A 27,929-nucleotide genomic window follows, 5' to 3' on the forward strand; every position below is an offset into this window, starting at 1 on the left:
AGAAATATTAAAAATATTCATCTTACTATTTCGATAATTTATCCACCATTTATCGATTATTAATCGAACAATTACCAATTTTTCGAATAAATTGGGACCATTTTCTTTTAGCTTTTACTTAATTTAAGGGAATTTGCCAAGGCGTGGGCCATCATCATCTGTGACCCTGTGACCCTCATATAAATTAAGGCTTATGGAAAATAAATACTGAAGCCACTGTCCTCGAGTGTCCTGCCGTTGCCCGCTGCGGTTACGCATAAGTATAATGAAGTAAAATAAATACGGGCTTTAAGCGCTATAATCGTGATATATGCCGTCGGCAATTTACGACTTCTTCGCACATTTATAAATATATATCTGGTGAAATGGTGACAACAGCAAGCGCTGAGGCTGAGATACAGATACAGAAAACTGACTTTTGACGTGGCGATGCGATGCTTCTCGTTGGAGGTTTCTCCTGGCTGTTGCTGCTGCTGTTTGCTGTTGCTGTGATTTGGGTTAAGTGCTGCTCGTGCGCTTTTAAGTAGGTATGTGTTGGCACACTCACACAGATACCACACACACACACACACACACACACATGTACAATGTACATGTAGGTATGTCTATGTCCTTGCACACATTTGCCAAATAAAGCGTGTTAATGTTTTGGCAGCAATGGCGTGTTAACTGCCTTCCATTTCGCTCGCTTGCACAATGAAAGAATAAAAATAAAAACGCCAGCAAAAGCATAAAATAAATACATACAGCAGCAACAGCAGCAGCAGCAGCAGCAGCAACAGCTAAATGTAAAAAAATATTAAAAGTTGCAAATTCCCAGGAAAAAACCTGAGAGCAGAGCAGACAGACGCCACAGTATCTCTACGTTTGAGGGGCAGCGGGGGGGCGGCAAATGTTACTCATACGCAATGTGTAATTAAAATTACACTCTCTCTCATACAGTTACTCAAAACAGTATGTGCGAACATTTTAATTGACTTGTTATTCAGTCGCTGTTGTTGTTTAGTCTATTGAAAAACGGATAGAATAGGTGGGGTTTTAATCTTTTTAAGGGCTGCAAAACTACACAAAAAATTCAATTAAAGTTTGGCTTTTCAATAAATATAAAAGGAAGAAGAAGAACGTAATACCTGACAGCTTTGAAGAGTATCTAAATTAAATCTATGTCTAGGTATACATTACCCAGCTTAAAAACATATTTCTTTTCATCTGGCAACTGTCTATAAAGTTTTTAAGTGCAAACTTCTAGACAGTTTCTTGGGAAAAAGCAAGGAAAAAAAAGTTTAAAAGTAAACTGCCAGATAAAAGGCAATAATTAAGCTTTAAACTGATGCCAAAAGTGGAACGACAGACAGAATCTGATTACCAAAATTTATGGCTGTTACACCGCAGACACACTCAACTCTCTCTCTCTCTCTCTCTGTCTCTCTGCAGTATCTCTCTGGCTCTTTCTCTCTTTCTATAGAACTTACCGTATAGAATATCTCATTAAGGTGATAATTGTATGCATTGCGGACATAAGTGCGGATAATTTTATCTCGTCGCTCGCCCTCGAAACCATTTTGTATATCATGGGCACTGAAGCGCCAAATCGATTCGCCTGTGACGACGCCAAACAGGACATCATAGTGACCGCCCATATTTGCTGTGCCAGAGGCGCCACCGCCAAAGTAGCCGCCACTGAACGACGCGCCACTGCCACCGCCACCGCCAGACCCACCGTTCCCGCCGCCCGGGGATGTCTGGAAGCCAAAGTCCGCCGATGAACGCTTCGAGTTGCGGGCCATTAAATCATCGATATCGAGATTGGAATGTCCGGGTCGTATGACAACGCCATCAACCTAAATTGAAAGAAGGCGAATCGCAAGTAAATGACAAAAGTAGTGGCAAGGACAAAAGGAGGTGCTGCAAGGAGAGCAAAGTAAGTAATAAAGTCCATTGAAGCGGAGGACTCGAACAAAAAGAACGAACAGAGTACAGAGCACCGAAAAAAATGAATCCTTCTTTCAATTTTCGTTATCTATGATTTTACCGATGGTCCAAAGGATGTCAGAAAGTTGGGAGCCTGTATATCGGCACTGTAGAGATCCTCCAGCGGCACATCTCTCAGACAGTCGACTATTTGCTCATGATGTCGATTCAGGTCCTCGGGTATTGTGCAATTCACTTCCTTGGCCAGCTTGACGGCAAACAGCACGGGATCCTCGACCAGGGCCCATGAAGAGTAGGCCGAACCCGACATGAGGATGGCCCGATGGAAGAGCCCTCGCACCATCGTCGGCGATGTCATCAGATAGTTAATGCAGGCCGCCCCCGTGCCGTGTCCTGCCAGGGTTACGGCATTCGGATCGCCACCAAATTTCTGTATATTCTGCTGGATCCAATGGAGGGCTGCCATTTGATCCATTAGCCCATAGTTGGCGACCCTAGCATGGGCATGCGGATTGGGATTGGCATTGAGGAAACCTAAGGATGGAAATTACGTAAATGGGAGGTATTTAGGGATGGGTATTCTCGGGCTGTACCTAGTATTCCCAGTCGGTAGTTAAGTGTTACCACCACCACTTCGCCGTAGCTGGCAAGGATACTGCCGTCATAGGGATTGCCGCTGCTCCATTCGAAGGACTCGCCATGTATGAACACCATCACGGGTAGCTTTTTCTCATTGGCACCAGCTACAACAAAAATATGGAAAATATCATAAATACAAATCATCATTTAAGCAAAAAGTTTTGATATCTCAATTCCGCATTCCCCCCCCCGCGAACACTCAACACTCCCCGCACAAAAATACTCGCTCTCAGTGCGCCCTCATGAACCATTAAATGTTTCCGTTTGCGTGCAAAGCGGATTTTGCCATTGAAATCGCTTCAGATTAGTGGATTCACTTGGCCCTGGCCCCCTGGATTTTCGTCTGGGGGTGGCACTTACGATAAGATTTTTCCATTGCGCAGCACTGGCTACGTGAGCGCCACGCTTTGGCTTGCCCTTCTTTTTATTTTTTGCGTATAAATTATTGGCATTACGTGGAGTACGATTAATCTTAATTAATTGAATTTAAATAAGATTTATGAAGAGCTTAATGTACGCTTATACATATTTTTTCCACTGTTTCGCTCCCTGTTTGCCGGAGTTTTCTTTTGCTTACCATTCACCGGGGAAAAGACATTCAGGTAGAGGCAATCCTCGGACTGGTTCTCCAGAAACGGCAGCAATCTCCTCAAGTACTCCAGACGGCCCTTGGGCATCTTCTCCAGGGCCGCCGTCTCGTTCTGTATATTGGGCAAACGCTGCGGACAGACGGGACTGTACTTATCCGAGATGCGAATGCCATCCCAGGGCGCCGGTGCACGCGTGGGACTGAATCTGGATTATGGATTATGACAGTGCATTGGACTCATAGAAAGGTGTGTATTTGTTACGAACCGATTTTGCTTGGTGGGTGGCGTGGCATATGGCACTCCGAGGAACACCTCCACAGATCGCAGAAATCGAAAGCTATCCAATGGCAGTATCAGGCCATGCAGTCGACCATATCGTGTCTGCACTATGCGATGCCCCAGACGGGCATTCTTGTAGATGTCCGATGTGGAGGCCTCGACATTGGGCAGGCCTATAAGACCGATAAGACCGATAAGGATGCCCGGCAGCAGCAGTAGCCGCAGCAAAAGCAACAGCTGGCTTTCCCCCATCCTCGTGGCAGTGCTTTTGCTTTTTTTTCGGGCAATTTAATTGAATTCTGTTCTCCACCTTCTCCCCTAAATCGATGTGGCTCTGGATGGCAGGTAATTCTTCCTGATCATTTACACTATCTATCGGCTACGATGTCTCGAATTTCCAGCTGAACGGCTTTCATTTTGATCTGGAAATAAAGAGAGAAACGTAAAAGATGGGTTATAGCTTATGACAGGATTTTTATTTCAGAGTAAGGATGATTAACACGTTTATTGCAAGTAAAAGAAGTCTTAATGTCGCAAAAGGAACAAAAAGAACGATAAAAAAGAAGTCGAAGGAATTCGGCAGCGACTTTCGCTTACTTTACTTAAAAATTCGTACCTTTGTTATTCTTTGGACAATTTTCATGATTAGTAGCTTGTTTTATTGAAAAATAATACCACTAAAGAACTACATTCTAAAAAAAAATCTAAAAATACTAAAACAAATTTTAAAAGAATTACAAAGTTTAAGGAACGTAAAAAATGGTAGAAAACTTTAACTTTGTTTTGATATACCTTTATGTATAACCTTTGTATGAACACAAATCAAAAATTATATGAAAGGTCATACATTTATCTGTTTAATCCCTAAAGTTTTTGGATATTGGCACAGTAGTTGGCAAGTAAAAAAATTATAAAAGTGCGCGAAATAACCAAGTCGCAGCTTTTTTAATTTTTAAAAAAGGTTTTTGTGGGTTATTTAAAATTGTACGTATAGGGATGTAGTCTATTCTACAAAGCCTATCATCTAATTGTATGTCTTGTGCTAAGTACTTTCCAAAAAAGTATTTCTCTTAAGATCTTTACTTTGAAAAGAGTTACTCGAAAAAATATACCGAAAAAGAGGTTACTTCCTAAAATCCCAAAAACATGCGTTGTTCATATTTTAAGAGCTCGGAAAAAATCCAGAAATGTATAAATTTTCTCCTAAATTTTTCCGCTTTCACATTCGTGTATGGGAAAACATGTTAAATTGTTGATGAAAATTCTTTTTAGGGATAAAGTGTGATGGCCACAAGGTCGCAGCAAGAGCTGTGTCGCCACTCTCCTCATTTCGGTTTGCGTGTGCATTTGTATCTGTATCTGCACATTTGCATTTGCAGCTGTAGTTGCTTATGTGTGTGCCTGCCTCAAGGTTACTCTTTACTCATACTGCAATTGTGTCAGTGTGCAATTTCCATCTGTATCTGCGGGTGTTTGCGGCTCTACTCTTTTATTTTTTAAGCTTTTACATTGTACCTATTTTTATTTATTTTTTTCTGCCTGGAATTACTGTGTTGTGTGCGTTGCACCGACAATTCAAGAACGCGCCACAGCGAGTGGCAGCAATGCCAAAAGTAGCTCATGCTCTAAGGCTCTGGGGCTCTGCTAAGCGGATGGGAGGGGAAAATAATGAGGGAATGAACATCAAAGTTAACCAAGATACTTAATTCATACAGAAATGATTTCGGAATAGTACAGATAAATTTCAGAAACAACTAAGTACAAAACCCAGGTACAAATACAGATGACAAAAAGAAACTTTCTGGATATCCTGCGTAGAGTCCGTCTAAAGCTAACCACTACAAAGGTGATCGACGATGGGAAATTGAAGATTCACAACCCCAAATCGGAGAACCAATCCCCCAAAACCCACATCAAAAAAGGGAATGGACTTGCCACTCCACCACTTGAGTGGCTGTGGACCAAACGATCAAACCTCGATGTGGAATTGGACAGGGCCTCATCGGAGCCGGAACCGAAAGGGAATGAGGACTTCTGGCAGAACATCAAGCGGGTGCTGTTGATCTGCGGCGGTAAGGAGAAGCCTGGCGACATTGAGAACAAGTACATACTGGAGTCCACCGGCAAGTTGGTGGAGATAATGGAGGCCCAGCGGTTCGTTAAGGAAGTCTTTGCCGCCCTGGACGTGCCCATGGACTCGGCGACGGATATGGCAGATTCTTTGATTGGCGCCGATTACATGGGTCACCGATCCATGGGTATCCAACGGCTACCGTCGATTGCTGCCGACCTCCTCAATTCCACGGTGGCGGCACGTGCTGTGCCCGAGATTATTTCACAGAAGCCGGCTGTGGCTTTGGTGGATGGCTGCAATGCTCCCGGTCCGGTGGTGGGCAGGTTCTGCATGGATCTGGCGGTGCAGAAGGCTCGTAGGGTGGGCATTGGCTGGGTGGGTGCCCGACATTCCAACTGCATTGGCATGGCCTCGTGGTATACCTGGCGGGCCATGGATCAGCGCATGATTGGCATTTGCATGTCGAACGCAGCTCCTACTCTAGTGCCCCCCCGCGGCACAGAGGCGGTCCTTGGCGAAAATCCTATAGCCTGTGCTGCCTCTGGGGCAACGGAACAATTCGTCGCGGATTTCGGTATGTCCGCCTGTTCGGTGGCAGATCTGGAGCTGTCGTCCTGCAATGGCAAAGCGCCGAAGCTACCGAGGCTGGCGGCCCTGGGCTGTGACGGCAGAGAGACGACATCCACGCCTGAGGCACTGCGCTCCCAGCGCCTGCGGGCCTTTCAGCCAGAGTACAAGGGATTTGGCTTGGCTGCCATGGTGGACATTATGTGTGGCGTGATGACCGGCGCCGGCTATGCAACAAGGCTGCAAAAGCGGGGCTCATACAACCCGGAGAATGCCCCAGCGAATTTGGGCCAGGTGTACATTGCCATTGATCCGGTGCGATTCTGTGCCTCTTTTGAGGATCGTCTCATCGACTTTCATAGCCTGCTCCGTGGAGCCACGCCCTGCCAGAAGGATCAGCCACCTCTAGTGCCTGGCGACATGGAAATCTCGCATATGGCGGCAGTCGACGATCAGGGCGGTATCTTTTTGTCTCCCTGTACGTTGGGAGTTCTCAAGGAATTAGCGGACAAATTGGACATCAGGCCACTGCAGATGAAGCCAGTGTAGGAACGCGAATGTTTTCCCATTTTAAAGATACGTTTTTTTTTCGTTATTTTCTTGAAATCACATTTCAGGGAAAAAGTTTCAGCTTTTCTCTCGCCTCCTTTGCTCCTTCGCCCCACTAATTATGGAGCGTTAAAATATTCAAAAGTTCACTTCACAACAAGACCCCACGCAATAAAAAGAAAATTCTGCATAATTATTTCTGCTAATTTATGGACTCCTCCCCTCTCTTCTGCCGCCCTCAAACGCGTACCCTTTTTCGCAGTCGAGAGAAGTGCGAGAGCCAACAGCTGTGGCAGAAACTAAAAATAGCAGAAAAAAGCAAAGAAAATTGCCAGCCAGGGCCACCGATTCCCAGGTATGTATTTGTTGGGTAATTGTGTGCGTGTCAGGAAAAGTATCTAAATCCAAATCGATATAGAAAAAGCGAAAGGAAAAGGCAGAAGCATCGTTGGCGGAATGATTAATTCGATTTCCTACGGCAGCCGTGGGGGCGTATGTGTAATAACGTGGAAACTTTTCTTATGACACACACAGCCCTCGGTCGGATTCTGCGGTGTAGATAAATTATGGGCCACATCTTATGATGTGACGAAACACCTGTGTCCCATTGCGGTGTTGTGCGGTGCTGTGGCACGTGACTGCTGCAAATAGAAGGCATTCGTAATCGCTTATTAGCTTTTGGCCAATTCCCAAAGTGAAAGTCTGAGATAAGCCCAGGATTTGATGTATACACTCGGGGAGGAAAATAATATTTGCTAGATTTTAAGATACATTTTGTGGCTTTTCTTTGAGTGTAGACGAGACTTGTTGTCTTGGCTTTCATTCATTCATTCCTTCACTCATTTATCTTCATTGTATTTGTGTTTGGCCAATAATCTGATTGATCTAGCGACAGTAAAGAAATCCATTGGTGGTTCTAGCACACGTCTAGGGACACTTTAATACCCATCAGTCAATTGCTGTATTTCTAAATATATTTCCACGACTAACAGTGGGCGAGAGCCCAGCTACAAAAAAGGAGCCGATGATCATATTTTAATAATTTATAACATTGTTCAGCTGCCCTCAAGGTGGATTTTATTATTTGAATGCTGCTTTTGTTGCTGGAATTTACCTTGTGGGAAAGTCACAGAATCGTTGGCCTTGGGGGCAGGTCCTGCGGGTAATGGTTGTTTTTTTTGTTGAATTTTATTTGTGTTTGTACCGCAGATCCTTTTGCTGCTAAGCTCGCGTATCCTTTTGCTTTTATTGTTGATGTTTTGTTATTTCCTTTTGCACACTGATACACTCACGCACACAGACACATTATGGATGTTGGGGGAAACCGTTTCGTTGCGCCCTCCTTTTGTTGAATTTTCACATAGATTTTCTTGTAACAACAAATGATTTTCATATCGCTTTTCATTTTTATTTATAAGATGATTTTTATTTTCACTTGTTCCAGGTTTTTCCACCGCTTTTGTTTGCTTTGTTTTCTTTGCGTTGAAATTTCATAATTTTTTCTTTTTGGAATTTTTGGGGTTTCATTTATATTTAAAATCGCCACATGGCTGCGTTTATTATTATTCTAATATGATTTGTTTGTGGTGCTTTCTACATAAATTTAAGTTTGTTTTTAACCTAGATTTTTCATTTGGTTTCGTGGGCGGGGGAGGGGCAATAGAGAGGTTATTATTTATTTATTCAAAAATTCATTCATTCTTGTTTTTCACCCACAAAAATGCGAATGCATTGATTCCAGATTTCTATTTGCATTTCTAGCATATTGCATTGGTATTTTTAGCCATGGAAAAACCTCTCCTAAAAAAATGCCACACCGAATCTATTTTAATGAAGCCCAAAAAAAAGAAAAGAAAGTAGGAACTGTGATTGGATTTGGCCTCGTTTTTTGTGGATTTGATGGCTTTAACAGGTGAAATCTCTGTTGGTTCAATGACGTTTATCTTTTTATACTTTTTCGTTGGGCAAATATGAAGCATAGTGTAAATATTTAATATTCTTGATGAGAAAACCCAATTGAATGTGAACATATTGATGGGCTTTTAAATTTGTGAGAGCTATTAGGGAAATTATTAAAGAGGGATGAACAAAATGAGTTAAAACTATGAAAGTACCAAAAGTGTTGCAAGCATTAAATATGGAAATAAATATGAATTATGCGAAAAAAGTTCAACAATAAAAGACAGAAAGCAATCGGGAAATATATGATACCAGCCAAAATAAGTTGCGGAAATGTATATTGTCCAAAGGGGAAAAAGTTACGAGAACTTAAAGAAAAGTTAACGAAACCATAAAAGGTTGAGCACCAAAATATATGACCTTAAAAAAATCAGAAAGAAGACTCTGGGGACTCCAGGAGAGTCGTTGGTAGACCCGGAACAATCGAATGGGAATTAACGAGATTCGACTGTATAACCATAAGATATTTTAAGGAATCAGAAGAAGCCTTGAAAGAAAATCCACAAATTTATATCAAAAATCTTTAAGTAATCTTGAAAAAGTTACACCCATGGTAATTATAATACATATAAATGCAAACCTTAACACATTCGATCTGATCTGATTACAAATTTCAATGTCCTGTAAGTTTCAGGTTGAACTGGAACCTTTTTTGCCTGATTTTTGGGGCTATGGGGCTCTAATTATGCCATTCACGACGATTAAACTTACAAGAGTCTAATTGCATTCCGGGACATGCAATGCTAGGCCCCACCAGGGCCCCCCCTTCCCCCAGACCCTTAAAAGCCATGCAATGGCGAGCGTCAATGACCGTTAAGTGGAATGTGAGGGACTCCATTTTTATACCCAGTACTCGAAGAGTTTATTTTCGTTCCAGCATATATTTTTTGGCAACAAAATAAACGCGTAAATATACCAAAAATAAATAAATAAAAAAAAGAGCAAGAGAATATGTAAGAAAAAAGGGAAGCAAAATGCCGCAGGGCAGCAGACAAAAGACGATGGATGCTGACGGAGGACACGAGACGACATACAAGAGCAGCAAAAGGATGAGGATGTGGATGATGACGCGGCCTTATAACGGATTGTTAAGTTATGGCAGGCACACACACACATACACACACCAGCAGATACACAGAGAGATAGATGGTATCTGTGTGTGGTTTATAGATAAAAACGAGGCAACTTTTCGGCCACCAAACACTTTAGCAATTGCTCACATTTACTTCTTGTGTTGATTTCTGCTTCGCTTGCCGCTCGCAGACACACACACGCGGATAATGGCACCCACGCACACACGTAAGCACGCACAGGCACACACAAAGACAGACACACCGGATAGAGAACGGAAGGGAAACTGAAGCTAGAACTGTGACCACGTGCACGGTGTAATTTTTTTCGTTGTGCCTGAACGCGTCGCTTGTGTCCTTAACGCCCGAATGTATTCCAACGACTGAAGACTGCTGTCGTTCGCCGTCGAGGCTCCGAGACTTCATCGTCGTCCTTCCGACAATGTGGGTTAAGCTCCAAAAGTTACAGAGCGAGAGAACGAAACATCGAGAGAGAGCAAGTCCTGCCTGGAAGTGGAATGTAAGCTCTCGCTCTTTGAATCTCTTTCAATCAGCTGTTTCGGGGGCATTCGTTTTTCATGTTCTGCGGCAAGCAACAAAAAGAAATTAAGTCAATTTGGTGCCTGCTCTTCTATTTTTTTTTTGTTATTGTTTATCCGCTCAATGCCGTCCTTCCCCCTCAGTAGATCTGTTGGTTTTCGTGCTTTGATTTTTCGTTTTCTACGAATTTTATGCCTTTGTTATTACGGCATGCAGGGCGGGCAGGGCAACAGCTCCACTCGGCTTTTATTGAGGCAGGTAATGGTTGTGTTTCACAGAGAGACCTCACTTTCCATATTGCGAATGGCTTTTACGAAGAAATATTGCAGGTTTTTTTTAATATATTATACAAAATTATGCTTTTAAAACTATTTCCAAAGATAAAAACCCGTTATTTATGTTCCTTATTCAAGTTTTCAAAAGTTTTCTGGCTTCTTTAAACTGAAAAAAATGTGTGCAAACAAGAAGAAAGAAAACAATGAAATATACTTTGTAGCATTACCACCCTCCCCCCCCAATTCCATGGGCGACACTGATAACTTTCAGTCCCCTCAAATCACACACATGTCAGCAGATACAGATACAGCTACAATGCTAACAAGACAGAATCAGCAGCAGACAACAGTATCCAGTATCCAGCATCCAGCTTACAGCAGCTCCTTCTTTGTCACTGTCCTCCCCATCTCGCCCATCTCGCCCATCTCACCCTTGAGTCCTGAGTGAGCGCAACAATGACAACTTCAATGAATGGCGACAAATCAGTTGGCGGCTAAATGATGCCATGAGGCAAACGTGCGTGAGAACTGACCGCAGTTGAAAAATCCATAAGGAAGGAAGAGTGGAGGCGGCCAGAGTCCTGCCAAAGGAAATACAATAATTGAAAGCGAAAAAATGTTGGAAAAACACAAGTGGAAATAATTCTGTGGCATAAATCAAGGCAGCCGCCAACTTATTACAGTAATTTCATGATAAATGTCCGATAAATAAATGTATAAATATAAGTCGCACAGAGGATACACAGGGGCTCGAAGGATGCACACTAGGAGTAAGGATAATGAAGCAGCTGCTGAGATCCTGCTGAGTCGAGGCCCACGCTGCGTATGCGTGATGTCTGGATGTTTGATGTCTCATGTCTCTTGTCTGATTGGATTAACGCGAAAGGTTAATGCACTCTCTTACTCTTGAAATCTCTCTCTTTCTATCTGGGAGCCTGTTTTAAGGCATAAATATTCAAAAATAACAAAGGAACAATTTATATACATATTTTTCATTGCATGGTTGGGCTTTCCAACCCACACAAATGCACACACACACATAAATCAAATTATTTTCTATTTAATTTTGGGATTTCCTCCTCGTCCCTTCCATTGACAAAAACCAAAAGCCGTGAAGCTTAGTTCTCTCTCGTTTTTGCTGATATGTTGAGCCATGCAGCCCCGCCATGGACATGTGCCATGATTATGTTCTATGTCTCTCTCCGTGTATGTTTGAGTCCTTGCTACACATGTACTGTGCGTAGGCGTGTGGTGCCGGCGTGGTCTCTGTTAAATTTATTGGCTTATATAAGCAGAGCTTCTGGATTTTAATCGCGAATCTTTCCGCTTGACAGACATTTATTTTGGCGAAAAAAAGATTAATTGTAAGGAAATATTCAAAGGCCTCAAGGGTAGGCGAATGTCACATGCAATCAAAATATATTCTAGAGGAAAACCTTAAGAGAAAACATTCAATGAAATTCTGTTTGCGTTAAGCCGCTTTTTTTGGTTTTAAGATTTAAAATTCTGGCCACAAATCCCAGCAAAGGGAACAGCATTTTCGACAGCATGTCCAAGTAATTTATTTAACTCGAAATTGTCTGAAAACAGCCAGAGGCAGACAGGACAGCCACTCTCCTGCGGCGTTAAACGGGTTTGTAACAAATTTAATTTTTAATTAATGCCATTAATATCAAAAAAGAACCAACAACTATACTATGGCTGGGAATAGGAATGTTTTAATGGGCTAAGAGAACGGGTGCCGAATTGGGGGGTGGGGGGCGGGGGGCGGCGACATGCTGTGGCAAAACAAAACTTTTGCAAATTTTGCAACAAATTGGAAAATTTCTGGCGAAAAAGCCCCAGACAATAGCCACTTAATGCGCGGCCGCGAGCCGATCTGCACTTTAATTGTTGATTATACAAATTGTTTGAGGCCTCATGCCTCATGCCTCATGCCTCATGTCCCATGCTCTGTGGTCCATGGTGCGTTGCAGGACCATAAAATATTCAAGTTGAAGTGGCAGCCAGAGAGTGAGAATTGTAGCAAGGGGCTGAGTGTGTATGTGGCCTGTGGAGGCTGACAATGTCATCCGCATTGGCCACATAAAAGTGTAATTAAGTTCGCGTGTCGCACATTTAATTGTTTTTTAATGAATGAGGGAGCACAGAAATCAGTTTCCAGGAGCGCAAAAATCAGTTTCCAGGAGCACAGGCATCCATCCCCGGAACAACAGCTGCATTTCATAGGCATCCGGCACAGAAACAGGAGGCGCCAGGACACCACGGGACACGGTACCCATTGCATTTTCTGATGCGTTTTTTTTGTTCGTCGTGCGAAAAATTGTGCAGAAAATTTAATTATTTCCGTTTTTTACTCGGAACCATAAAAAATGAGAGACATTTAAAAATGCGAGTTGGCCATGGATCTGGCCAATTCTTATGGAAAAAACAATTCAGATTTCAGTTGAAAAGTAATTTGATTTCCATTTAAACATTAAAGATTCATGCAACAAGAGGAAGCTCAATTGAAAGCATAAGAAATTAATAGAAAATGTAAAGAAAATTGATGGGAAATATAAAAAATAAATATAAAATATAGAGAAATCAAAGAAGAAGTCGCATTTAATTTAATTCTAAACACACACAAGACATAATTCATATTCTCTCCTTGATGTGGCAACAGTTATGTGCATGTGTGTGAATTTATGATACGCCCTCGCCCCCTGCACCCGCAAAGTGCAATAATGCATAAATAGAATACTTTATTTTGCAAAACTATTAAAAATTCGATCATAAATCAATAAAAATGTGAGAGGAAATGCGATTTATGATGCCGCCTCCAAATGTGTGTGTAATTTTCACAAAATATTTGATATATTCAAATGGAGAAAGAGGGCGGAAGGGCAGAAAGACTTGCCCTTCTTCGATGCTCCGACGCAAGACGATTGCTGAAATATCACCAAAAAAGAAAAAAGAAAATGGGAAATGGGAAATGGCAGTCGTCGAATGCCTCTCCTTGTGCTCTCTCTTATTGGCGCCACTTTGCTCCTTTTACGGTTGCATGAATTTTTGAGCAGCTTCACTTCCGGTTATAGTAGCCGGAAATTGCAACAGAAATACTTGCCACACCCACACACAGCAACACACACACACATGCACATCATCGGAGGCCGTCGCATATGTATGACATTTGTATGCAAATTTCCCTCAGTCGTTGATTTTTTTGCATATGTGTTTGTCCCTCGATGTGTGTGTCTGATGGTGCGTATGCGTGATGTGGTCTCGTTTTTTTTTTTTTTTATTTTTCCTCAACATTCACGTGCATCCGGAAGGAAGCTGCATAGCTAACCTCCTGTCCCCTTGAGGCCATTGATGGCTGACTGCCTGCTGCCTGCCTGTATTTATGAGTCGCATAAAAATGGCAAAATTTTGTGGCAGTCATTGAGTTATTTCCAGGTGCCCTGTCTCTTCGGGGAAGAATTCACGGAGAGAAGACGTTTGCAAGCGGCAGACGGAATGATTTGCATATTTTATATTGCAAGAATTTGTAGAATTTCAACCTGAAATGCCTCAGAATTTCTAAGAATTTACATTTTTTACCCTTCTGTTTACGAGAAAAGAAGGAAGGGGAGAGCAGTAGTTATAGAAATATTCATACAAGACTTAGTTTTTTTTTTTTTTGGCATCATAGATACTGCTTTTGTTAATGATTATCCTTCTACATGGATCATCATCCTCTTGCCATCAAGAAAAGTGTTCCATAAGTGTGACAAAAGTTTTCGCCCAAAAAAGGACTCTAATTAAACTTTGGCCTCTTGATGGCCGACGCTCCGGCCGTCAAGTTAACCGCGATTAACACACAATCAGCTTAAACGTTCGACCTTTCGCAGAAACCGAGAGAGAGAGAGAGAGAGAGAGAGAAAGCGAGTGAGAGATAGTCTCCTCTGGCGCTGAATATTCGCGCGGTCTTTATGCTCAAAAGAAATTGACATAATTTTAAAATATAAGAACGCGGCAAAAAGAAGGCACAGAGCCGGCTACAGCGACAGCAGCGGGCTAATAAGTGTCCTTCGCCTGCCACCAGGGACAACGACGACGACGACGACGACGAAAAATGGCAACAAAAGTAATTGAGAATGAGCCACGCAGTGCCAGGAGTGGCTGAAAAGGGAGCAGCGGGCAGAGGCAAGAGTAACAGAAGTGGCAGCAGGAGGAGGTGGAGGAGGAGGAAGAGGACACACCATCGATGGATGGCAGCAGAGAGCCATCGCTGGCTGGCATCGTCAGCATAAAAGTTTTATTAAATGATTAAGTTAAAGCATCGGCCAAAGACCCCCAGAAAGTAGGCAACGAAATTTGTCAAATTTCTGATCCCCCTCTCCATTGCTGAGAGCCTGTGGACTTTTGAATTTTTGATAGTCATGCCTTTTGTGTCTGATTTCAGTTTGCTGTCCGCCCGTCCACACACCCCTTACCCCACCTACGCCGGATTCCCCCAGCTTATTAAATATAACACTATACTTTGCCTTCGCGTCGGCGACATTCATGAATTATTCAGTGCGTGGTCCTTCTGCTTCTGCCCAGAGCCTCACTTTCATCCTCACTTTTTGTCTTTCCATACACTTGCCGAGCGGGTGATTTGACTTTTTGCTGGAGGCTTACAATAGAGCTCTGCATTAATCCAGATGCTATATTAATTACTGAGGGATTATTTTTTTTATCATGCAAAAATGCAGACATATAATTTATGCAGAAAGCCCTTGTATTTATCAAGCGTCGACAATATAAAATAACAATTAAATTAAATAAATAAAATTACATTAAATAAAGTGAATTTTTTCACCCTTCTTAGTACCCGAATCTTGAGAGCCTTCTTATCATTATCGGCCCTGTGAAAAGATCGTTCGCAGGAAAGAGTATCTAATATCTCGCTGCTCAAACGCTACAAATTTTCCTTTATTTTGCTGTTCTTGTTCTTGTTGCTGTTAATTTTCGTACAGAGCAGAGCAGAGGAAAGTAAAAAACAAAAAAAATTGCACTGTAATTTATTTTAATAGGCTTTTTGCTTAAAAAGAAAGCGCGAAGCTTTCCGTTTTGTTTTCCGTGTGTTTTTGTTTGCACTCATAATCTTTGCATTACCTCGTACCTGCCAGCCGTCTTTCGCCCTGCCCCTCCCCCCAACCGCTGCCTTTAAAATGCATTAAAAAAATATTATGAATGCCTTCTGCATATATGCATAAACATATACCACGTGGCTTTAGTGTAGTAGTATTTGTATTGTCTTTTGTCTTTTGGCTTCTGCCGCCTGTGGGCATTCGTGTGACAAATGTTTAATTACCTTGAAAGCTTTTGCGGCCTTTATTTATGCCCCAAAAACATAACTTTTATCATTAAGTGAGTTTCGTATTTTCTCTCAAGGGTCTTAACCGGAAAATTATGCGCTCCATTTAAGCGGGGTGCAGTCTTATTTTTAATTGGAAGATATTGATTATTGGGTAGAAAATTGGGGGAATTAATTAAAGAAAGAATCTTTAGGGGCTTGTGGAACTTTCTTTTGGGGTAAGCAATTAGTTGAAGTATCTTTTAAATCTATGGGAATTTAATTTGAAGAGATTTTAGGATGAAGTGATTCGAGGAAGTGATTTGGGGAATTGGGTTTCCTTTTTTTTGGAGCTGTGAGCAGGTTCCCTTTTAGTTTGCCTATTGCCAGATAATTCTGTAAAATTCAAATCAATTCGACTCTATCTTTCCATTTGCCAGGGTACTTCCTCTGCGCATAAATTCCATTCGAGTATTTTCCCAAACATTTCCCCAGCAGAAAACTATTTTTGAATGCAGTGAGAGAGCTATTTGCTGTTGGCTGTTGTCTGCATTTGAATGGGGGGCCTGTGTTTTCTGTTATTTTATGGGGCTACAGCTTTGTCTACACTCTCCAAAAGGGGTGGGGGGCCTACAGCTTTGTCTACACTCTACTACATATGGGGAAAACGCAATGCGATTGCCAGACATTTTGGACTATCCATAAATTTGATGGGGGGAGGTATAAAACACGCCCAACGAATTAAGGGCACAGCAGAACGGGGAAGGACCCTGGAAAGCAGAAACGCAGAAGCGCAAAAGCGATGACTGAACGAAAATAATTCGACAAACAAATTTCTAAAGCAGCGTCTAAACAATAAACCTAAACAATAATTTCCGTTTGCGCGTTGAAACTTCCGTTTCCTGTCATGGGCGTTCGTTTGGCCATAAAAAGCTAACCAGCAAACAGCACTGGGCGCACTGGGAGCTGTGGGAGTGCCAGCCACAAGGCTACTTAAGACAAAGACCACACACACACACACACACACACATGTGGGTGCACGTGTGTGTGCTGACATTGTATGTGCGAGAGTGGGCGTGGGGTGTAGTTTTTTTCTTGACACTCAAACAAAAGCCAAAGGACCAGAGATAAAGGCAGTGAGGGAAGGCAATGTGGCATACGTATAGTGGAGTGCAGCAGATTGCATTTCAGGGAGGGGTGCTGTACTTTGGCGATGGTTTGGCGATAATTTATCGCATTTATCTGGCGGCGGTTGCTGCTCATAATTTATGCAAAGGCTTTTGTAAGCAGGCGACTACTCCCATTCTAGGCCCTCTCCTAATTGTATTCAGAAAGCAAACCGGAAGCGGAAATAGGTTCAAGTTGTGTGTGTGTATGTGTGTGTCTGTCGCGACCGTTGCGGCGGCCTCTAATCTTGGCAAACGCTACAGCAGGAAGTGGCAGGGGAAACGCACCAAACAGGAGCCCCAAACAAGAGGCAGCAATGAAGAGGCAGGAAGCAGTGAAGTTGTCCGCAGTTGCGTTTCCGTCGTCGTCTTTTGGTCAAAATCTTGGCAAAGTGTTTGCTGCGGCGGCGCCCACTACCATCCCTGCTGTTGGCAACTTTGTTAAATGAATCCCCCTGGCAGGCAGTAGGATCTTTTGGAAGTTGACACCCTTTTACCCAAAAGACATTTGATTGCCACTCGAATGGCATTGCCTCTCATTTGCCTGTGACTTTAAAACAAATTAAATGCAATTCCGAAACGAAAAATGCAACTGAAATTTCTCGATGTCACTTCCATTTTCGTTGCCCAAAGAAAAGGCATGGACTCCACTCGAATCAAAGTGGAGTCCTAGAGTACCCGAGAAAAACCAATGAACCGCACGGGGCGCATGGAGTTTTCCGGAATTGTCGAACGCTTTAATTTGATTGGGAGCCCAGGCTCAGGCCTCTTCCTGCAGTGGAAATTGAAGGGAAAACGAGAGGAAAGGACAAGAAACTGCAGCTGACTGAATGAATGAAGGACTACACTGACTGACTGACTGTCAGGGCAATGTGCATAAAATTAATGAACTCAATGGACTCTGTGCTCTCTGGGCTCTCTGTTCTTCTTTCTCGTTTCTGCTGTCCTTTGTAGCCAGGACAATTACTTAAAGAAAAACCCAAAGAAAACCGAATGGTCTCCACTGCCATTCTGCACTTTAAGCTATTTAAATATTTATCAAAATATTTAGTAAGTCGTGGAGGAACAAGAATGTACAAATAAATATATTGCAGTCTAGGAGTCGCCTCCTGGCATCAGTTTGGTGGGGTATTTCGTTTTCAATTTGTGTCTCTCGCGTTTTCCTTTTCCTTTGGTTCGGGTACTATCTACTATCTGTTGTTGTTCTGCTAAGTGGACTTTGGACTGTGGACTCCTGCCTGTGCCTCGTGCCCCTAAATGTGACAAGATGTCTACCAATCTCTCTACCATCTCCATCTCTATCTCCTTCCCCCCCATCTGCCTGTCTGTCTGTCGGTCTGTCTGCCGTATTTCTGGGGTGCACTGAAAATTGGCCCGTTTATTGTATGCAACAGAAAGATTCAGCACCCTGCTCCTGCTGCTCCTTCTCAGAGTATTTTTCTCTGGTTCTCTGGTTCTCTTCCTCTGTCAAACTTGATAGTTTTCCTTTTCCGAAATACCCTAGAATACTTTTGGGTAGCACTACTTTTGGTAGAAGATTTGACATCCATTAAGGTATAGGAATCTATCGAAGTATTGTCGAAGCTTAGACTCGAAATCTACCGACCATCTTTCCTTTATTTGTTTTTGATTAATCCATTATAGAGTAGGCGTTAGTAAGCGTCTCTACAGTTCGGCTTTTGCCAATAAAGTAAACTTTTTGGTTCCACCATTCAGTCAGTACTTCAGTCTTTCAGGCCGCGCTCCTTTGTAGTCAGTCAGTCACTCGTTTTTCGGTGAGGAGGGCATAAGAGGAGCAACCGAGAGAGAAGCAATGCAATTTTACAGCACTTGACATTCGGGCCTTTTTTGCTTTTCTTAAACTCTGAACTCAATAATATTCTTTAAGGACAGGCAAATATCTTTGGTGTTATTTCCACTTGGCGCTGCAACCAAGATATATGCAACTTTTATATGTTTCCACAATTTATAACACTTTAATATGTAAGAAGTATCAACAGCTTAGTACCCCAAAAGCAATAAATATAAATTAGCCCAGTTACGCGCTGCTGCTGCTCCGCTTATTGAATAGAACGAACAGAACAGCAACAGACAGGTTGGGTGAAACGACTATAACTTATAAGCTATCCAGAGGAGGGGAAGCACAGATAGTTTCCTTCGTAGCAGAGGCATTTATGTTCCTCGTATCCGCATAGAAGCAGTGGAGACAAGATGAATGAATATTGATTGGGGATGGATCTTTTCCGCATAAGTAACGCTTTAAATGTACCACCAGCTTCTTGATAGCATCCCGCCTCGCTTTGCAGTTAGAAGCGGCAATTTCAGCCGTAGATTCTGCCATATTCTGCAAAATTTAATCCTACATTACAAATTGTCCATATAACGAATTCCCCTTGAGATTCGCTATATGGAAGTTCGGCTGTACGATTCATACTTTACATTTCGAGGAGTAAATATCACCCGATGGACTCACTTAAACTATTGAATCGCTTCCGGCGACGCTATATGGTCTGGCCGCCATTTTGCACCTCTATCGATATCCGCCATTGATAATTTGCTGCTCAAATAATGACTAAAAATACTTAAAAGCTTACACCGACACACTTACTTGATTACACTAAAACAAATATTATTTAAGTACCTATATTTCCCACTAGAAACATCAGCAAAATGCAAAAAAAGGTGCTGATATTTGATGCATATATCGTATACACGTTTCCTCTTTCCCCTCATAAATATATCCATGTCTCTGGCTGCATTGTGGAATCGCTTTACCTGGGATTTGTCCGTGCTGAAAGGGGGGATTCGGGCTGTAGCGTAAATTAAACGTACCAGCTGCTGACATGACACGATAGATTGGCAAGGGATTGCAGGGCAGCGAGAGAGAATTTTTATAGAGCTGTAGATACATATATTCGTACTTCTACTATGGCAGTGGCACACATATGAGATAGATAATTTATGCCAAAAACGCGTGACGACCAGCAGTATCTGTGTATTTGTGTGTGGGAGTGTACTGTGTGTGTGTGTTGGTCAAAGACAAATGCAGCTTAAGGCCAATCATGATGCCATCAGTACTCTCTGGAGCTCTCTGGGACTCATGGGTGTTGAGAGGTAACCAGAACCTGATTTGTTGGCAACGCCCCGCTACGGACTTTCCAACTGGAAAATGCAAATATTTTTAGATTTTATTCAGAGTGGACATTGAATACGTAATGCAAAGGGGGCAGCAGCGAAACTGTGGCTTACAGTTCAGACAAGGGTTTTAAAAAAGGCTTAAAGCTGAAAAGTTAGTCAAAAAAGAGTTAGGAGAGTTAGTTGCATGCCCCAGAGAGTGTTTCTTCTCATTATCTATCATATCTTTCTTTCCTTATCACTCTCATCCATTGTGGCTTAGCAGTAAGTATATATATTCTTGTATATTCTATTGAAATATTCCTCAAATCTCTACTGAAGATGAATTTAATCAAAGAGAATTCTGTATTTCCCTGTATAAATAATATGTGTATGTATGTTCATATATTAGAGTGCAATTCATTTTCTTTATTGAAATAAAATCGAAACAAAATCAACCCAAAAGGTGAGTGAAGAGAACCCCTGCAACGATTTATCAAAATGTATTCCACCTCAAAATGCAAGCAAGATTCCTCAGCCTCATCCTTTAGAGTCATTTCCTTCCATAGCCAATCCATGCTACTCCCAGAGGTTCACTCGTTTGCGGCTAGCAGCAGTGCTGGCTGCATATCAATGAGCCGCATGCCAGGGCTTGTAATACATCAAAATCCACAACGATAATCCTTAGACCTCAACCTCGAAATGAGGCTGCAGCTGCATGTGGTACCATTCCACATGCTCGATAGACTTTATGCCAGGCAGTGTGCTACATACAGCACACAAAATGTTGCAACGAAATTTATTGGGCATCGATTTTGTTCAACAGATTTTACCACCAATCGTTGTGTGTGCGTGCAACAAAATGGTTGCTCACAGCCTCTTCTACAATGTTTCGAGAGAGATGTGAATAAGGTCTCTGCCCCCCAACACTGCACACATCACACATTTGCGTGTGTGGCAGGAGGCACCCTGGGGCGTGCTCTGTGTGTATCTTTCATTACAAAAACAGAACAAAACACGCTTAAACATTTATGTTTTTGGTGCCGCATGCTAAAGTAGTTTTGCAGCCCCACAAATGATTTATACATTCTCTGTGCTTGCAATGTGCCACATTGTTGAAAGAGAGTTGAGAGCATCGATACTATAGAGGGGCTGAGTACTATGTTTCATGTAAAATTGGGCCAATGAAGGATTCTACTGTTGCGTAGATCCCTCCCCCCCCCCCCCCCCGATGATTCCCCGATTTAATTCCAATTAGAAATCATAACCTGAAAGCGCTAACAGAATTACCAACAACAGCAGCAACAACAGCAACAACAGCAGCAGCAGCAGCAGCAGAGGTAAGTTGCAATTAAGCTCTGCTCTGGATTTCCAGAAAGGATAACTTGTGCCTCCAGGATGTGCAACCAAAGAGGCAATCAAACAGGCGGGAGAAAAGCAGCAACAGCAGCAGAAACTAGGGAAAATTAAACGCCAGAGCCCAGCGAATCCCTGGTGGAACCCCTCCCCCTCCCCCCCTGTTTGTATGTTTTCCGGGGGGTGACTCTCTCTTGGCTTAATACCAAATGAAATTAAAAGCGAATGTCAGGACATAAGCACTAAATTCAATTTATTTTGCTCAAACTGTGTGTATCCTTTCGTTGCCTTTCCTTGCCCTTGCATTTTCCACAACAGACTGGAGACTGGAGACAGACGGCAGCAAAAGGGATTTTCCCTGGAAATCTACGAAACGCAAATGCTCTTTGGTCGAGAGATGATTCGCGGAATTTTGTATAAGACTCTTTTGAGATTTCTAGCATTATTCAAATTAATTTTCATGGAGTTAATTGTTTTAACATTTCCATGAATTTTCCATGAATGGAAAAGCTGATTACATTATTTTTCGAGCTAATTAGAGCTTTGGATGGGATTTATTTTTCGGGGAAAGTTGAATGTAAATCAAGATGAAACATATATTCAAGAGCTACGCTCTTATCCTCGATTAGTTTCATCGGACTTCTGCCTTCTCGTGATGATGTTCCTGTCTGTACTGGTATGCCCTTGTCGTTTTCTTATAGGGTATCACAAAAGTAACATCAGTGGCCAACGACATTCGCTTCTAGCCTCTGGAACGGAGCTTCCATTTGGTGTTTATGCTTTTGGCAGGCAGCTACTCCGCTGATTCCTGCTACTCTTTACTCCTCACCCACTACCCTATTCATGGCGCCCTTTCTCTTTCTCTCTCTCTCTTTCTCTGGCCGGAAGTTCTTCTGCCAGACTGGCCGCCATTTTCTACGAAGCGAAACGTAAAAACGTTTTCATCTACATAATGGGATCAATTCAATTATAAAACGAGTTTACTCCACACCCACACAGAGAGGAGCTTCACATCCACGTCCACATCCAAGTCCACGACCACGACCGATGCTGAACGAATCCGGAACCGTATTCCATGCTACCAATCTGCATGTTGTTGCCGCTCCGATGTTGCTGTTGCCGCTGCCGCTGCTGCTGTTGCTGTGGATGTGGCTTTCGTTTGGTGCGCGGTTGGCCAGCAAAAGCGCTGACATTTGATGAATAGCTTTGAAATGGATTTGATTCATTTAACTGTTGCTCTTGCTGCCTGCCCTTATTCCGCCTTTTTGGATTGCTCTTGGTGTGGCACCTACTGCTGCTGATGCTACTGCTGCTGCTGTTGCAGCTCCTCCTGCTGCCACTGCATACAATTTGTAGGGAGTAAATCACATCGTGCATGGCGGCAACAACAGAAATGAGCCACGGATGGAGTTAGAGGAAAGCCTGATGGCAAATCCTTAGCCAGAGCCAGCGGAAAGCCCGATAGCCAGACCCACGGGTAGAACGCTATACCTAAAGCTAAAGTGGAGAGTGACACAGTTACAGAGCAACCTCCGATAACGCCCCAAATATATTCTCTGAATATATTCTTTTTTCGGACAAATTAAGTGTGAAAACAAATGCAAATGTGATACTCTGAAAACAGCTTCTTCTTCTCTGCTTATTGGCTTTCCAAATATTCAGATTTCCGAAATGTTCGATTGACGAAAAGGCTCTCCACCTCATTGCCGAATCTCTTTGGCGCAAACAATTTTATTGAAAATTCAATTTAACTTATTGGCAGGCAATGCATGCGGCATGCGGTGCGTATGATTAATTAACTTAGCAAACGGAGTGGCACCGCGTTGCGCATACGCCATGTAGGCCACATGTACTGCTATACAGCCACATGTGTGGCGGGTATGAGAGGTATGGGGTAGGTCTGGATTTATTGATAGTCATCTTGATGTCAGAATGGAAAATGCTTCAGCATCAGGACGGGGGTTGCATTTTGAACTTTCTGCCAGTAGATGCCATTCAACTTTTGCTGACGGCACGGAGCACTTTGGAGGGGCAACTATCAAAACTGTCTGCCGCAGCAACAACTTATACGTGTGGTGTGTCTATCTCTTCCTCTCTCCTCTCACTCACTCTTTGCTGAGTTTGTTGTTCAAACTTTTGCCATCTCTCTCGCTCTCGCTTTCGAAAGTTTCTTTTCGTGCGGTTGTTCGAGTCAACAGCAGGAGAACCGAGAGCCTGTTTCTAAGCAGTTTTCAAGTCAAGCTGCCATTTTAATTGATATTTTTGCTGTGCAGGAGGAGGAGTGGGGAAAGGTGCCACACACACGTACATAATGTCGCCAGGGTCGCCTGGTCATGGCCCCTGAGGGGGCCTGGTTGGATGGGTGCGTGTTTTTGATTGCTGCCTTGTTTATTATTATATTTCTTTTCTTTCATTTTCTTCTGCAACAAAATGAAAGTTGAAAATTAATTTTGAAAGTTTTTGACCACTCTGTTGTATGGGGGCGTGGCACTCCCTTTCTCTCTCTCTCTCTCTCCCTCCCTCTTCCCGCCCATACTCTCGTCTCGTGTCGTGTCGTGTTGCGTTGTGTACCTTCTTCAATGATTTGTTGCTTTTATTTCTTCGTTTAGCATGTTTTCAACTTTTCCATTTTTCTCACACACAAATTGCTTTCTTTTTTTTTTTTGTGCTTTTTACTTATTTTTTGTGTGCTGTTTCCTTTCTGTTTGGCTGCTGTTTCGAATTCTGTTTCATTTTAATTAGAAAACATTTCGGGTTGTTTTGTTTTGTTCCGTTTTTGCTTTTTTCTTAATTAGAAAATTGTTTCTCCTGGGGGCATAATTTTTGCATTGCCCTCCGCGCGTGGGCACGAGATAGAATTCTTATTCCGATGGCAAATCATAAATAATCGCAAAGAGGAAGACTTTTATATATTTTGTCGCCTAATTAGAATTTCATGTCCTGCTCCTGCCCCAGTGCGTGCCAGTGACTTGAGCAGCATCCTCGTCCTCGTGCTCGTCCTCGGCCCTCGTACGCCTCATAAACAAGAAAGCCAACTATTAAATTGACTAATTAGGCAAGCATGTGTCGGGCTTCGCCTTCCCGCCATATGTGTATATATTCCAGTTCTCCATTCACATTATGCAAACACGCATCCATCGCATCCCCCTCGAAGATGATGATGAGTTGATGCGTCTCGTTGCCTGCTACCCGGAACCACTCTGGCCATGCATATTTAATGCGGATCTCTCTCTCTCTCTCTCCCTCTCTCGCTCTGTCGTTTGGGGCTCTTCCCAAAATTAGATATGCAGGCGGCTCCAGGGCCCCAAATGCTTTAATGGCCGAAAGGGAGAAGCCTTTAAAAAGGGAAAACATCATCTCTCATGTAGATTCCGCTTTTGGCTTTTCTATGGATTTCTAGCCAATTCAGTTCTTCCTTCAGTCCTGCACTTGTCGACACCCCTGCCTGACTGCGTGACTGCCTGACACACAGCTGATGCTCCTCCAGCACTTAAGTCCCCAGCAGCTGCTGAACACCAAAAGCCAGTGGCGGGACAAGCAAAAGCAACAAAAAAGCATGTTTCGACTGTGGGGATACCCCTTGATTGGATATGGTTTTTATAAGAGAAATAATGGGTGTACATTTATTTTTCTGACCATCATATTTATTAAATCGAGATGAATTTTTTTTATGGAAGCGAAAAGGCACTTTCTACACCGAATAGCCAACACAATCGGCGGCAATTGGGGAGGAGAAATAGAAAAATATAAATATATATCTTAAACTAAATACAAATTTATATTTAATCTAAATATAGGACACTGTAAAATACAAAAAATAAAGTAAATTTGTAGGAATTATGTTTTATCTTAATATTAAAAATATTTTAATTAAAAAATAAAATAAATTTATTATATTTATTAATTTTAAAATGTAAGTAAAACTTTTTTTACAATTTCCACACTCGAAGAAAATCTATTCATGCCAATTTCAGGCCTAGAAAAATTATTCATAAATTTTCTTTCAGGGTCTTCGCTTTTCGAGCCGTGGGAGGGCTATTTTATGGCCTACGAAATATTCTGTTTGACCGTTTTTTATGAGAAAAAGTCCCTCAGTAATTAAGATAATTTCTACCCAGCATGTTGTGGTGTGTGCCAAATGAGAGCCAAGTATACCCTTGGTACTCCTTCGTGCGCATTAGTGGCGGCTGAAAAGCCAGAAAGCAGATAGTAGAAAAGCGTGCCCCAAAAATTGATTCCCTGGTAACAGGGAAGTAGGCCGCAGGACACTTGTGTTCCATGGTCCACGGATGGTTCCATTTAGGTCGTTGTAGCGCCCAAAGCCAGACACAGCACAACAGAACAACAACACAGCAACACAACAATTCTTTCATACATGGCAATTAGCGTGCGCTCTGTCCCTACCCCTGGAGCTACCTTTTCAGAGAAACTGGAACTACTATCCCTCCTCTCCCACAGGCTCTACCCCCTGAGCCGTGTGCAGCCCCGCAAAACAATCGAATCGGCGGCTGTGACATGGCGGCAAATGCGAAAAATTGCCAAAAGGTATTATCTGCCCCTCCCAGACAGTACTGTGCGAGCGATCGAGCACCTGGGATGCGTGCACTATCTACCCTAGGACCCCTGCTGGATGCCACACATGCCCTTCCCCTACATACTGCCTCCTCCTTTGTCTATCAAAAAGGTTAAACGTCAGACGCCGTTAAGGTAAAGTCAGGCGTAAGGGCAAACCAATATGCCTGACCCGTGCTACCTCCTCCCCACATGCTCCCCACCTGCTCCCCAGCTCTTTTTATTTCCCTTTTTTCCCCCCGTAGCTGCTTTCGGTTCGTTGTGCACAATTGTTGCACAATCAATGTGGCGCCTCCCGCCCGCATTGTGCACGCGAAAAGTTCAGCCGAGTGTGTGCGTGTATGTGTGTATGTGTGTGTGTGTGCGGGCGGGAAAATGCGGGCACTGCTGCCTCTCTTGCTGCCACAATGCCTAATGTAAACCCACGCAGACCTCCCAGAGAGTGGGAGCCCAGGAAGGTGACGTAATTGCGTAGTAGTCTAATGTGCAGGGGCCTCCACGGCGGTGGGCAGTGCCACGGCAGGGAATTGTTAACCCGGAATCATATGTGTACTCCACTCCGTGGGAGTGATTGCTTTTGTGGGAGGTGGTACTCCCTGGGGAGTGCATGGAACCTGGCAGGAGGTTCCCCGTCTCTGTGGAGAGTAGCTTGTACCCCGTCTCTGTCGAGAGAAGTTGCTTGGGGGAATACAAAGTACACTGGGGTGCTAATGCGGCAAACGGAGCTCCTAAATATGATAACCATACAAAAAACCATACGTTTTCCACACTCCACACACATTCCATGCTCAAATACTATCCATAACCAAAGAAGACCTTTCGGTTAGTCGCTCAATACCCATATGGGGCGTTGAAAGCACCTCTGACCTCTGGAAAAACCTCAATTTTTGGGTTTGCCTAACGAAGCCAATCGTTGTGCTAGTTAACCCCTGGCAACAGCTCCCCAGAAACCTTTCACTCTCCCTGCCACAATCCTTTTGCAGCAGAAAAACTGCAGCTCCAGGCCGAGAGCCACCCGTACGCGAGAGACGACTCTATGCGAATGAAGGCGAAGAAGGAGGTGAAGGAGGAGATTGGGGGTGCAGTGGTCGACATTGTTTGATGCTGGTTCTCTCGGGCACACACCTTTCCAGGTGGATTTTGATTAATTTGTTTGCTTTCACTAAGCAATTTGCACGAGGAATCAGACTGGGGACCTGCCAAACCTTTCTCTGAAGCTGTTCTGTTGGCTGCGACAGATAGCCAAGGAGAGATAGAGTTATAGTCCAAAAGGTGATGTGCCAATGGACCAGAAATGGACCAGGACTCGCACTCTTTTGTGTACTTAGCACATTTACCCTGCAACTGCATCTGCAACTGCAACTGCAACTGCAGTGCGTATGTTTGCATTTTGCGTGTCGGAGGCGATGGAAAGTGTGGAGCGAGTCGTCGAGTAGAGAGCTCCCAGTGTTTGTTCTGAATTGCTGAGGGAGGCTGGGGAGGATCGAGGATTGGTATCCTGACTGTGTGCGGTGCGGGGGGAATAGGGGCTTTAGTGGCCGGGATACGGATGTGCGCACATTTGTTAGCTGCCATGGGGATTATACAACAAACGCCCGAGTACTCGTATTTACCGCTGCTACAGTTCCTTCCTCTCCATATCTCTCTCCCCCTCTCTAGCCCTCTCTAGCCCTCTCTATTTGCTTTCGAGGCAACTTTGGATCCCCCATAGGGGATTTGGATTGGGGTCTGGCATTGCAATGCGTTGCATTGCCAGAGGACAAGCAAGACCCCGCCACCACTCTTGTTAAACAATTGTTAACAAATTTCCCAAACGAAACCGCCAAAAATTGTGCTGTTCGCTTTTCTCTGTGCAATCTGTCAAGCTGGAAAGCACAAGCACAAGCCACAATTTTTATCCGCCAGCAAACTAATTAATTATTCAAACAAATGCTACTTAAAGCGC

General features: G+C 43.2%; 2 protein-coding genes across 2 annotated transcripts in view; one reads left to right on the forward strand and one right to left on the reverse strand.

Moving 5' to 3' along the window:
- The window catches only part of LOC6594655 (neuroligin 4-like), a 41,251-nt gene extending 33,189 nt beyond the window's left edge, over positions 1 to 8,062 (reverse strand). The window contains exons 1-6 of the mRNA XM_026994568.1: positions 7,745 to 8,062; positions 3,427 to 3,862; positions 3,149 to 3,366; positions 2,526 to 2,675; positions 2,033 to 2,466; positions 1,473 to 1,841 (exon numbers count right to left, since the gene is read on the reverse strand). Coding sequence (XP_026850369.1) covers positions 1,473 to 1,841; positions 2,033 to 2,466; positions 2,526 to 2,675; positions 3,149 to 3,366; positions 3,427 to 3,692 — 1,437 coding nt within the window. The 5' untranslated portion in view covers positions 3,693 to 3,862; positions 7,745 to 8,062. The remainder of the gene's footprint in view (positions 1 to 1,472; positions 1,842 to 2,032; positions 2,467 to 2,525; positions 2,676 to 3,148; positions 3,367 to 3,426; positions 3,863 to 7,744) is intronic.
- On the forward strand, positions 5,224 to 6,823 carry LOC6594656 (uncharacterized oxidoreductase YjmC). Its single transcript, XM_002019625.2, has one exon. It carries the CDS (start codon positions 5,224 to 5,226, stop codon positions 6,628 to 6,630), a length of 1,407 nt encoding a protein of 468 aa, XP_002019661.1. The 3' UTR covers positions 6,631 to 6,823.
- Positions 8,063 to 27,929: the final 19,867 nt, after the last annotated feature.

The sequence above is a fragment of the Drosophila persimilis genome, unplaced genomic scaffold, assembly GCF_003286085.1.
Source record: "Drosophila persimilis strain 14011-0111.01,24,50 unplaced genomic scaffold, DperRS2 tig00003933-arrow-pilon, whole genome shotgun sequence".
Classification (NCBI taxonomy): domain Eukaryota; kingdom Metazoa; phylum Arthropoda; class Insecta; order Diptera; family Drosophilidae; genus Drosophila; species Drosophila persimilis.

Excerpts from the sequence above, each read along its gene's own strand:
- LOC6594656 (XM_002019625.2), top strand. The coding sequence starts at position 5,224 with ATGACAAAAAGAAACTTTCTGGATATCCTGCGTAGAGTCCGTCTAAAG.